The 13,371-nt window shown below is 59.1% G+C and overlaps 1 protein-coding gene across 2 annotated transcripts in view; it reads right to left on the bottom strand.

Moving 5' to 3' along the window:
* Positions 1-13,321, bottom strand: part of ABR (ABR activator of RhoGEF and GTPase) — a 38,245-nt gene extending 24,924 nt beyond the window's left edge. The window contains exon 1 of one of the 2 annotated variants that reach the window (XM_015646487.3): positions 13,304-13,321. Coding sequence is in view for 1 of the 2 variants with exons in the window: in XM_015646485.3 (XP_015501971.1) it covers positions 3,577-3,637 (61 nt within the window). In the remaining variant the exon portion in view is untranslated. Of the gene's footprint in view, positions 1-3,576; positions 3,791-13,303 lie in introns of those variants that run through there. The other variant, XM_015646485.3, reaches the window with a different exon arrangement.
* Between the last annotated feature and the right edge of the window lie 50 nt (positions 13,322-13,371).

Genomic DNA, 13,371 nt, shown 5'->3' with positions numbered 1-13,371 from the left:
GCTTGCAGCTGCCCCTTGGCAGCTGCCAAAGAGGTGGGGGGGGGCTCATCCAACACCACCCTGATCCCCCACCAGTCCCTCACTCCCCTCCCATCCAGCAGCCCCATGGATCCCTGGAAGCCACATCCCCACAGACACTGGGCACAGACATTGGGGAGACCCCAACTAAGATCCCAGCTGATAACCTGGCCAAAACGGGGTGCACTGGCATCAGAGCAGCCACCCCAGATCAAACCCCACACCTCTGCCACTCCATATGCCCACGGCCCTGGCCATCCTGGACTCCCTGGCTCCCACCAACACTGCTCAGCACATTAATATTACATCCTGCTTCCTAGGGAAAGTGGATAAATCTTTAAATCAAAGAGTGCTGCAAAGTATGCTCAGGCCAGGAGTCCTGGCATTTCCAGTGGGGAGGGATGGGGAGTCCCATCCTGCACCTGAGGGGGGTTGAAGGAGAGCTGTGAAATGGGCCAGATGCACCCCATGTCTGCCAGGAAACCACAGCTCCTCTCAGACCTTACCTCTTTAGCAATTCCTCAGAGGCTGTGGGGACACCCTCAGTCGGCCATCACAGCCCAACTTCAACCCAGGAGCTGACTGGATTGGGCCCCCCACCCATAACATCCCCTGGTCCTCAGCTTCCAGAAAAAAAGAATCCCTGGCTCTAACCTGTCCTGCCTCCTCATGGTGGGATGTCCATCGTCTCTCCTGTCTTGGACAGGTCCCAGCTGTGATGTGTCCAGCACCATCCAGGGGCATGGCAGCATAAGGCTCATTAGTACTGGTGTCCCCCATGATGGCCACTCCCCAGGACAGCCACCCCACACAGCTCCCCTGACCCCCTCAACAGGTACAGGGACTGTCCCTAGGCTGGGAATGCCCCAGAGCAACCCAAACCTCTCACCCAAGCACCTTTTCCCATCAGGTGGGGTTTAAGGGGGAGCCAAGTCAGCAGAGAGGGGCCAAAGCTGATGGTTCCCAGCAGCTTGGAGGCCATCAGGCACCATTGCCTTCCCTAAACCATGGCCAAGGTCTGCAGCTCCAGGCTTAAACACAGGGACACCCAGAGTGGCACTGTCACTGTGGCAGTCCTGGCAACCCAGGCAGGGTGGCTCAGCATCCAGGTAATGAGGAAACAGCGTTAATGAGGCAGCTGGGGACCCTGGGAGGTGACACCTGCAGCAGTGCAGGGAAGAAGGTGGCATGGAGAGGGAAGGGACTGGCCTGCAGGGACGCAGGAATGACCTGGCTCCTGTTGCTACCAGCGGGAGCAGATCTACATGCCAGTCCCTGAGATGAGATCCACAGGCAGTGCCCAACAGGCACCCAAGGAGAGCAACCCTGTGCTGCCCACAGGACACAGCCAGGTCCCCATGGCTCCAGCTGTGCCACCCAGGGCTGTGCAGTATTTGAGGGGCTTCACCTGGGCAGAGGAACCTCCCCAGCACCCCCAGAAGCTGCTACAGGGAGGGGAGCAAGCAGCACCGAACACCAGGACAGGCATGGGAAACACTGAGGGGCAAGGGGGCACAGAGAGGTTGTCCCCTGTGTCTCCCTGCCTGTGGGGTGCTTGTGCCACCCTGGCAGCCCAAACCCAGCGCCTCCCTCCCTCCTCCCCCCACAGCTGCATTGCCCCTGCAGCCTGTTCTGTGCCCGTGCCAAAACCCAGTGCTATTTTTGCTCCTGATTTTTAGCAGCAGTGGAAATCCTGCTGCACCCCAGGCATGGAGACCGAGGGGAGGGAGGAAGCCTGGCCCAGGGGAGCCACTCTGGGGGGCAAGGACACCCCGACCTGAAACAGCCTCGTAGCCCCAACCCCACAGGCAGCCCCGGGGCCCTGAGCTGGATCCAAGCCCGAGCTACACCGAGGGATGCTGACACCCATCAGGGCAGAGGCCCTGTGAGCTGGCACATGGCTCCAGCAGGGGGACAGGGCCAGGAACACGTCTCCATGAAGGATTCTTTTTCCCAGGAAAATGTTTTTGCTCTGCCACATCTTCCCAGGCTGACCCAGGTTACTGCCAGGTCCCCATGAGGGAGCTCAGCCAAGGGCAGCAGCTGGCTCCTGCCCAGCCTGGACAGAGCACAGTCACAGCAGCTCAGGATGGCATTTCCAGCTGGACACGTGCTGTTCCCTGACACCCCATCAGTGTGTGGGCACAGCCAATGTTCACCCATTCCATCCCACTTCCAAGAAAAGCCCAACATCCGCACAGAGCCAGTGAGATTTTGGGGAAACGCCATGGTTTCTCTGTGCCTGGGTGAAAATTCACCATGACAACACAGATGTGTGAGCTGGCCTCGGACCTGCCTCCGTGGGCCTCTGCTAAAGGGTGTCTCAACACATCAGCATCTCCTCCACACCATCACTGCCTTGCCCAGTGTGATGGATGCTGGACCCTGCCCTGCATCCCTCACAACATGGGCATGCCAAGCAGCCTCCCCCACACCTTGGGGAGGGCAGCTGGAGCAGGATTTGGGATGGCAGAGGAACGGCTTTGCAGAGATGCCGTGGCTGGGAAGGAGGGTGCAGAGGCTGGGGCTGGATGTGGCCCCTGGGCTCCAGCCCAAACACCTGCACAGCCACTCCAGCCCCCGGGGCTGCTGCTGCTGGATGTGGCCTCTGGCTGGGGATGTCAGAGGCTTTGGGCTGGAAAACTTGCGGAGGGGGCTCAGCCGTACACAAGGCGCCCCTTGGTGGCCTCTGCTCCCTCCAGGGCATGACAGATGCCAGATCCATGCATGGAGCATGCTCGGGAGCATCCCACCTTCCCACGCACCCGTGCCAAACCTCGCTGCCCCACCAGCACCAGGCTCCGAGCTCAACACCGCACCCCCAAACCCCACCCCGGGGTTCAGAGCTCAACGCTGCCCCGAAATAACAACGAGGACCCTGTGACCGAGCCCCCTCATCCCCTGGCCACGTCCCTGGCTGCCGTGAGACCAGGACCGGCACGGCTGCGGGGCTCACTCCTCCCTGCTGCCCGAACGTGGGATCGGGGGATTCGCACCCCCGGGGCTGCTGCAGGACGCCCCCGGCCCCGCCGGTACCAGCCCCCGGTACCGACACGGCGTTGCCACAGCACCGGCACAGCGCCGGGAGCTCGCTGAGAAAATCAGCCGAGGGAGGGAGAGGAGCCTTCCCACCGCCGAGCAGGGACGGCAACGGGACCTGGGGCCAAAAAACACCCCCATGCCCAAAGCCTCAGCGGGCAGTGCCAGCTGCCAGGAATGACCTGCCGCAGCCCCAGCGAGCCCCACCGCGCCGGGGCCACCGCCACCGTCCCCATCCTGCTCACGCAGCTCCCCGGAGCAGGCAGCGGCTCCCCAGAGCCTGGGGGATGCCGGACCGATCCTGGCCAGCGCCGTCCTGCCACCAGGGCATGCGGGATGCTCACGGAAAGGAGCACAACTCCCCGCCGGCATCGTCAGCCCCGTGCCCGGGCTCGGCTCCGCCTGGGACGCCCAGCCCAGGCTCCCCCGGCACAGCATCCCTGCCCAGCGTTACACAACAGGTAGGGGCGACCCAGCCCCTCGCCCCCCTCGCCTCCCCCGCCGGCCCAGACCACGTACTGCTGTAGAGGGTGTCGATCCAGGAGAGGCGAGGCAGGCCGCGGTGGCTCAGCGGCTCCATGCTCGGAGGGCTGCGCTCAGCCCGCTCTCATCTCACAACAAAGGCGGCGGGCGGGAGGCGGGGGCCGCGGGCCCGGGGCTGGATGGCAGAGCCGGACACGGACGCCTGGCCGGGCACACGGCACCCTTCTGCCAAGGGTGCCCAGGGAAGGAGGTGCCGCCTGGCAACGGCAGCGCGTCCCGCCTCCCGCCCCTGCCTCGCCGGGGGGAGCCGAGCTCAGCGTCCCCCCGCACGCAGCCACGCCGACCCTCCGCAGGGGTCTGGGGACCGCCGAGGAGGAGGAGGAGGACAGGGAGGGGATGGTGATGGCACAGCAGCATATGCGGCTGCCCCCCGGCCACCGCAAGGAGAGCGGGGGGAAAAGGGGAGCTGGCTCCATCACCCCTTCCACCACGGTCTTACTTCCTTGCTGTGACCTGGCGATGCTGTGCCCACTTGACAGCAAAACCTCCCCAGCCCCTCAAGTCACTACGGCTGAAGGACACAGGCTCTTCCCAGCCCTGCTCCTCCTGCTTCAGGGAACCACAGCCTGCAGGAGCCGGGAGCAGCCCTGCCCCACACTGGGGCTGCCAGAGCAGGACGTGGGCAGGCAGGGGTTAAACCGCCCTCCCCAACCGCGTGTAGCCAAAGGAAATACGAAGTGCCAGAGTCATCGACCCCAATATGTCAGGGCGCCAGCCAAGCGTTCAAGTGCAAAGAGTGCCCTGGTTCAGGCTGTGCCGGCACCGCTGCCCCGTCCCGGCAGTGCGGGCACCGTCCCCTGCCAGAGCCCCCGACCGCATCCTGCCCTCGGGGCCCGGGAGTGGGGAAGGGCCTGGAGAGGACACCGGGGCCAGATGGGAGCCGGGCAGGAGGGATAATGCTCTGTCGGGCACACGGGGAAGGCAGAGCCATCGGAGCGTGAAGTGCCAAGACGCGGGTGGGAGACCTGAGAGCACTGCCACCACCTGATTCCCGCTCCCAGGGATGTCCATGACAAGCTCGGATGCAGCATTTTGGGGCAGCACAGCAGTGCCAGTGCTGTGGTTCAGCGTGGCTGGAGAACAGGGAGCTGTTGGCACCTGGCATCCAGGATGAGGAGCCACTGCTGCCTCCAGCACAGCCCTGCCTGCCTGGGGGCTGCGTCCAGCCCTGGCACGGCAGGGACATCCAGAGCCTCCTGTACCCACGGGCTGTGAGTGCTGAGTTAGGGGCACAGGGTGCGGCCCGACAGCTGCCATTTCCCACCCTTGCCCTGCCCCATCCCAAGCACTTTGGAGAGATGAGGGTCCCCTTGTCCCCAGGACATTGGCACAGGCAGTGCCTGAGATGTGACGATCTTTGCTGCTGACCATCCCCCACCAACTCCCCCATTCACTCCTGCTTTGGCTCAAGCTGAGCATGTCCTTGCTTTGTCCCTTAATGGATGGAGAGTTTCCTCCACACCCCACAACAAACCCCACACCCCTGCACCCCTCAGCCCTCCAGAGCCCGAGGCCCTGCCAGGAAGGTGACAGTAGCTAAGCTGAGAGCATCAGCCTTGCTCATGGCAGGAAACCACACTCCACTGATGCCTCGGGGAGCCCCTCAGCAGCACCAGCACAAGATGCAGCTGCTCATCCTCAGCGCGATGGCTGCAGAGCCGCGGGGGCAGCAGGCAGCTGATTTTCCATGTACAGATCCCTGCATGCAGGCAGGGAGGGGCTTTTCCACATTTTTCCCCCAGCCAGAGACACTTCCTGGCCACTCCCGCCTATGGCACCAGCCTCTCCTTTCCCACTTTGTACATCCGGCTCTTTATCCAGCACAGGGCATGAGCTGAGCACTTGGATGAGCTGCCAGACCTCCTGGAGCCCCTCCCCAGGCTGGCCACCCCCAGGCTGACACCAAACAGTGACACACAAAGTGCCACGGCCAGGAGGACAACTGCCCTGAGTGTTCTGGGAATGCCAAACCAGGCCCACCCTGTGGTGCACCACCGACCCAAGCAGGTGGTCTTGCACAGTCCACACTAAAAGTGCTGGGCTGTATTTTTAGTTTGGTTTTCATATTCTTTTCACCTTTCCAAAAAAAAAAACCAAACACAAACCAACAACAAAACCTCAAAATCTGCAAAGCAGCTGCACTTTCCTCCTCTGCCCGTGGTTGGGGGAGCACCCACCCACACCCTGGCACCCTTCAGCCCTCGGTGACAGAGACCAGTCCTGGGTGAGGAGATGCTGCCAACCATGTTCTCAACCCCCGGCAACCGCCCCCAGCTCCAGCTGGGAGCATCCCTGCAGCAAGAGCCGGGAGCTGAGTTCCACCATCCTCCCCAGCAGCAGCCAGCCCTGCACAGCCTGCCTGGTGTCTGGCTGTCTGCCTGGCATCTGCCCAGCCCCTACCCACCAGCCCATGCATTGCTATTTCTGGGCTCTTGTGCAAGAGTCCTCCAGTCACCGCCACAGGAGCTGCAGGAGCCCCAGTGCCTGCCAGAGCTGGGCAAGGGCTGGTGCTGGGCACCCAGGGCTGGTGCTGAGCACCCAGGGCTGGTGGCAGGCACCCAGGGCTGGTGGCAGGCACCCAGGGCTGGTGCTGGGCACCCAGGGCTGGTGCTGGGGACCCAGGGCTGGTGGCAGGCACCCAGGGCTGGTGGCAGGCACCCAGGGCTGGTGCTGGGCACCCAGGGCTGGTGCTGGGCACCCTGGGCTGGTGCTGGACACCCAGGGCTCACAGCAACCAGAAAGCAGCTCCAGAGCCACACCGGCACCTCCAGCACTCCTGGGGGTGTTTTCCCACAGGAAGAGTGGAATGGGAGAGTGAGGCTGGGGAGAACTGTGCAAGTGGCTAAAGAAGCCAAGGACTGAAAGAGCAGCCAGAGTGCTTTGGTTTGGGAGAGGAAAATCTCTGTGTGCTGGAGCCATGGCAGGAACACAGCCAGGGCTGCAGAGTCTGGGGCTGAGGTGGGAGACACCAGAGGAGAGCCTGGCTTCCCCAGCTCCACCAGTGCCTGCCCTGCTGGGCTCTCAGGAGGTCCAGGCTCTCCCTCCCTAGTGCAGAGCAGCAGCTCTCCCATTGCCAGAGGCTGCATAGAGGGAAGAGAGGAATAAATGAAAATGTTTCCAGCCTTCCTGCCAAGGAGCACAGCAGGTCCTCAGTCCAGCACTAAATGTCTCTTCCTGTATCACTTCCCCGTGGAATCGAAACCCTGAGGTCTGTGCTGCATCAGCCCCAAGCTGCACTCCCTGGGGCACAGCTGAGAGGTGCCTGGAGAACAGGGAGGTCACTTGGAGCATCCTGCCCTCAGGGCAGTGCCAGGCACGGTGCCAGAGCCAAGCTAGTGTGGGGAGGAGGGCAGAGGGACAGCACTGCCCCTGGCCTCTCAAAACACCAGATGGAGAGGGAATGAAAGGTGGTGGCTGGACAGAAAAAACCTTTCACTTCAGGTGAAGGCCTGGGCCAGCTACTGCATTGTGGTTCTTCTCCAAGAGGGAGGCAGCTGTGGCTGTATCTACCACAGCCCCCAGCTGCTCCTCTTGCCCCAGCCTGGTGCTCAGTTGGTTGGGCCAGGTTTGCTCCCCAGCACAGGAGCTGAGGAGGAGGAGGTGTTGGTTCACAGCCAAAAATAATCACCCATGGAACAAAAACTGTCCATGGCAGAAAGCCCCGTCCCAGCACAAAGGTCTCCCTATCTGCCAGATCTTCAAAAAATCCAGGAACTTTAGAGCTGGGACTTTTCTGGAGGCAGATCTGCTCTGGGATTCCGCTCAGGCTGGCCAGGGTCAGCTCCAGCTACAGCCAAGGAAGCCAAGAAGTGCTGCTGCTACTGATCTACACATGCCAATTATCCTGCTTAGCAAATACTGATTAAATAATCTGGGGTGGGAAATGAAGCCTGCTCCATGATGACTCTTGGGGATAGGGTGAGTTCTGTGTGTTCCCTCAGCTCCCAGCCACTGCTCCAGGTGAGCTCAGTGGGAGGAAAATCCAGAAATGCCACAAACCAAGGGGGCAGAGGTGCCACTTTCTGGAATGGATGGATGGACACTGTCCTAGTTTAGGGCAAATTTGGGAGAGAACTTCCAAATACGGTTCCCCCAGGAAAGCAAAATTCAAATGGCCCCTCCCCGTAACTGGTTTGGGAAAAAGAGAAATCCTTGGAGAGAAGTGGAAAAAACTGTTTATTTAACAAAAATTGAATAATATTAAACAATAAAATCTCTCATTCTTCAAAGGGATGGCAAATCCAGGAAAAAAAGTCCTCTTGATGTGGTGTAGCTCGGTCTGCTCAGGTTCTGATCAGTCCCTCTGGTGCCGGACAGTGCCGAGGCCCAGGCCCCGGTGGGCCACAGGAGTGAGCTCCAGGGGTTTGTCTGGGTTTTCAGTCCAAAGCAGGTTTGAACAGATCCAAGAAAAAAAAGGAAAAAAAGTCCAGGGAACTCCTCTGCCTCAGCTAGCTAAAACTAACTAAAAGCCAAAGAGAAGCTGTGTCCTGCAGTGTGTCCGTGCTGCAGACACCACAGTCCAGGAGCGGGATGTGTGGGAGTGATGTTTTCCTTCAACACAAACTGCGGCTTCTTCTTTCCCCCCTTCGCTCTCAGAGCCAGTCTTAAAGGTGCAGAACTTGATATATAACATAAACCAGGTGATTTGGGATACCAGTGTTATAAAGCCACCCCAGGACAGTCAGGCCCCTTTCTCTGAGCCAAGAGAATATGAATTCCCTAGCAGCACAGAGGAAAGCTTCTCCCTGTGGTCACTGCTGCAGGGCTGGCCAGAGCAGACAGCATCCAGCAGGAGACAGAGCAGAGCCATCACTGGGATCCCGACTGGCATCGCTGGCCAGGAGGGGAGGAGGAACCCCAGGAACAAAAAGCCCTGCTACACAGAAGTATCTTCCCAGGGAAACAAAACGAAAACAAACCCCAGCCAGATTTCAATAGCCTTACAATGCAAATGTATTCAGGCCCTGCAGGGCACTTCTAGCTCTATCCAGCCACCTAATGAGGGTTTCTTGCCTGAGCTGCTGCTGCCATTGCTTCTACCTGGGGCTACTGATTACCCACAGTCAGGCACTGTGAGCCTGGGGGCCACCTCCGTGCTGAAGTACTCGTCCCCACGCTGGGCACAGCCCGTGGCACTGCTGGAACTGAAGGGCAAACTCCATCCCCTCCTTCCCTTCCACAGGGAAGGAGCAGCCCAGCACCATCACCCAGCCCTGAATGCTGCCAGGCTGGGGGAGCTCAGCATCAGTTCTGCCCCAAATTCTGGGGGTCAAAACCCAGCCAGTGGGGCTGTGCCCAGCTGACAGAACCCAGGGGTGCTGCATCCAGACCCACCTCCTCCAGGAGAGATGTTGGCACCTCTGTGCTAGTGACAGCAGCAGCCTGCTGTGCCGGGGGGTACCCCTGCCCAGCAAGACAGACAGGGACCCCCAGCCCTCTGTGCACCCATCCTGCTTGTCTGTGGGGCCCTGGCACCTGGAAGGGCTGTTCCTCTACCCAGAAGATGCAGCTGCTGCCGTGGTGGTGCCCACAGGCAGAGCTGATCACAGGTTTCCCCTCTGCTCTTGCAGCTCCAAGTCCTTCACTATTTGCCCATCACAGGGAAAACTCCAACAAGCAGCACTTACTGCTCACTTAAAGCTTTTAAACATCAGCTCTTCTACTCAAAGGCTTTTCAGCCTCATAAACTTTGCATTTATTTATGATCTTCTTTAACAGTGACAATCTGTCCCAGAGTTAACCCTGCAGTCCCCATCTCAGGCCTCACATCACTCAGGGGCTGCTGTCACAATGGCATCAGGAGGGTTTGTGGAGAGAAATCACCTCCTCAAATGCTGCTGGGCCCCAGATCAGATGGGGACAGTTCAAAGGTCCCCAGCAGGCGTGCACACACAAACAGACACACACACACACACACACAGTGGTTTTGTCCCCGCCTGAGAAGTTAAAATTCAATGGGAAAATATAAAGAAATAAAAATTTTAAAACTAAATATAAGGACACAGAGGTGGTAGATGGGCTCTTGGGGAGACACAACTGTCCCCATTGCAGCTCCCTGCTTTGGCACCAATATCCCACCCTGGTGCTAGAGGAAGGGAGATGAATGCACAGACCATGCAACATTTTACCTTCCTTTGGCTGTGGAATCACCATTCCTTCCCCTCCTGTACACTATGACCTGCCCCAGGCAGAAAGGGATGCTCCAGGACAAACTCTGGACTCTGCTCACTATTTTCCATTCTGCTTCTGCAGAATATTCCAAGAAAGGGATGAGGAACCAGCAGGGTCTAAGTGCAGCTTGGGACAACAGGACAGGGCTGTCCCATTACTCCCATAGCTGCAGGGAGTTTTCCTGGGACAGACAGAGGTGCCACTTTTGCAGCAGCAGCAGCAGAAGCTGAAAGCAGGATGAAGTAGCAAGAACAAAACCCAACTTTACCCAAGTCACGTCAGGACCCTCCAGCACAACACCCATGCCAATCCAGCCCCCATCTGGGCATGCAGGGGTGAGGTGGCCAATGCCCCAGGAACTCCAGATGCCCAGGGTCCCTCCCCCATTTCAGCCCTCTGCTGCACACCCTCCCACCGCCGCCTTTCTGTGCTCACCGCCCTCTGAGGCAGGACCCCACCGCTGCCAGCAGCTCCCTTCCCATTTCCCAAGGTACCAGTGAAGGCAGTGCAGTGGAGCGAGGAGAAGAGCCCACGTGACTCCAGAATCTTTCCTTGATAGAAACTGTAATTCCACCTAAACAGAGGGCTGGGGATTCACTTACAGCACATCTCACAGCTGCAGCATCCTGCTGTAACCAGATCCCCTCCATCCATCCATCCATCCCTCTCCATTTTGGGCTATTCCAGCTATGCCAGCGCTCCCCACCCCAGAGCTCACATTTCTAGGGTGTAGGGCACAGCACAGGGAAGGTGAGGGGCTCCCAAACCCCACAGCCTTCCAGAGGAGCTCCAGCTCCATGGCAAAGCCAGCCTCTTTCTCCACTTGCCAAGGACAAAGCGAGGAAACCCAGCACTGAGTTGGTTCCACCTCTGCGCTACCCGGCTGCCGGGCACAAAACATCTCCAGCGAGCATCACCGCATCCTCCTCTCAGCCAGCAGCACCATCTCCTGCTCAGCTCACCCTGTCCTGCCTGCCAGCAGCCCACAGCCACCATCTCCTGCTCAGCTCACCCTGTCCTGCCTGCCAGCAGCCCACAGCCACCATCTCCTGCTCAGCTCACCCTGTCCTGCCTGCCAGCAGCCCTCAGCCCTCCATCCCTTCCGTGGCAAACAGGAGGAGAAGGCAGCAGCACGCAGCCCGAGTGCCGCTGTGCCCTGGCACCGCACGTCCTCAGCTGCAAGGCCAGCTGTGTGTTTAGTCACAGGGACAGGTGATGGCCAAGATGAGGGGAATTTCAGTCCTCTCCATGCTTTGTTTTGAGCCATCTGCTCGCTGACTCTCAGATTTTGTTGGTCCCGGGTGAGCTGGCACAAGCGTTATCTCAGATGCCAGGATCATGTATCTGGCTGTCACACACGCCGCTCTCATGTGATAGCCACAGACAGGGGCATCTTCCAGATTTCCCCACTTTTAATCAGATTAATCACAAGCTACTTAAAGGAAAACACTGTATTTCCCTGGTAATTCCCATAAAGACGATATTCAACACTTGCTGTCCAGAGGGTGCTTCCCAAGGTGGATACAGCTGGGGACTGACTGCGTTCAGCCACAGCCACAGCACCACTGAGCTCCAAAATTCACATTAAAATACTGAGGGGCAGCACTGAACAGGTTACACACCACCAGAGTGCTGGCAGGAAAAGCAAACAGCACCACAATTAGGAATTTTCAACTACATCTGAAACATAGAGAAGTGAGAAGAAAACAACAAGAGGACCAGGTTAACCAACCGTCCATGAAAGGGGGATCCAGACAACAACCACACACCTCTTACTGCGCTCTCAAATTCTGCTCCTGAATGTCAGCGCAGTCAGTGCACACAGGGGCCCTTATAACACCCAACAAAGAAAATGCTGATGCCTGGGAAAGGCTCAGGACAGGCTCAGGACAAGGCTGGGGAAGGCTGAGCCCAGCGGTGTCACAGGGCAAGGAGCCAGGCACTCAGCAGAGGGGATGCTTCCTCCTGGAGCTGCTGACCCTGAGGGAACCCATTTAGGGGAGGAGGAAGAGGCCACACTGAACCACAGCACATTCAACCTTGAACTTCAAAGTCTTCCCAAAAGACTCACCCCCACCAGCTGCAAAGGTCTCAAAGGGTGGTGCAGAGCTGGATCCCTCCAAGTTACAAAGCCAGGACCCTCAGGGGTTTGTGCTGTGCTTCAGGAAAGCCCCTTTAACATCACCCACCAACCTGAGAGCAGCCTTGCACCATGCTGGCTTTGGAAACATCCAAGAGCATAACCCAGATATAAACAAAACACAGGTCTCAGTGTAAACCAAAAGGATTTACACTTGGTCACTCTGCTGCACTCAAGCCACTTCAGCCACGGATCAGCTCTCCAAGAACCACAGCCCGTGCCTGGTGCTGGGAGCTGGAGAGGGGCTTGGGGCAGCCCTTTGAAGGCAGCATTCCCAAAGTTCTTGTTCCTGGCTGCAGGGCTGGGCACAGGCTCCCACGGGGAGCGGGACAAACACATCCACAGCACAGCACGGTGACAACACTGAGAGCAGCCACCTACTTTGGACATTTCATCTCCAGGCAGCTCAGGAAGGTGAAGTGGAAACTTCCTCCAGCACTGCAGACTAATGCAATAAATATAAATGAACTAAATATTAAGCATAATTTGACACCAGAGGACTTGCTCTCCAGGCAATCTCAAACCAGCACGAGGGAAATCCACCACCCCAAACAATCGAGCAAGAACAAAATTAACTCAAATCAGCTGCAGAATTGGCAGCATTAAAAGTGACATTTCCTAGCTGCCAGGACTGTGTTTGAACCGGGTTTAATGCTGATGCAATAACAACTTCCAGGCCGCTGGAAGTAGGACAGTGTGACGGCTGACGGCGCTAGCTGGCTGTGCCTTCAGTGTCACCACACAGCCAGGCACTTGCGAAATAACATTGTCCTCAATCCACCTAGAAAAACGCCCCGGGACATGTCACCACCCCGGAATGCTTCTGCTTCAGAGCCTCCAGGACTTCCCCGCAGGAGGTCACAGTGTGTCACCTGAGCTGAGGTGTTCCCAAGAGCCGGGTGACGCCGGGAGGAAGTGACTCCTCTGCAGCGACCCAGCCCCAGAGGTGGCTCGTGGTCCAGTGGCCCATCACCAAGGGCCAGCTGCAGGGGACCGGCCAGCCGCCCTCCCAAGGATGGGGGCTCGGCATGAGATGTCCCTGCGGATGGGACAGGGAGGAGACAGGGGCTTGGGGTGACCTTGGTGGTTGGTCGGGAACTGCACAAGGTGGCACTAGCTGTTTGATGGGGATGGCAAAAGGAGTTTGGGCGTTCTCCGCTATGTTTCGGCCTGGGGTGCTCCTGGCTGAGTGACGGGGGTCCCGTGCCGAGTCCCAGCACGGACTCACCAGCTGCGTGGCAGGGATGGCACAGGGGCTCGGGATCGCCTTTACCCCCGGCAGGGGGGCACGGGGAGCGCAGGACGGGCAGCGGCAGGGCCGGGGATGGCACAGGGGCTGGGGACACCCTCGTCCCCTGGGGCGCGGGGTGGGGACGGCTCCCCCTCACCCACCTGCCGAGGAAGCGTCCTCCGCGTCGGAGCTGCCGGCGCTGCCGCCCTCCGGGGAGCTGCCGGCGGGG

This window comes from Parus major, chromosome 19 (genome assembly GCF_001522545.3).
Source record: "Parus major isolate Abel chromosome 19, Parus_major1.1, whole genome shotgun sequence".
Lineage (NCBI taxonomy): Eukaryota > Metazoa > Chordata > Aves > Passeriformes > Paridae > Parus > Parus major.
This window is presented reverse-complemented; position numbering and strand designations above follow the sequence as displayed.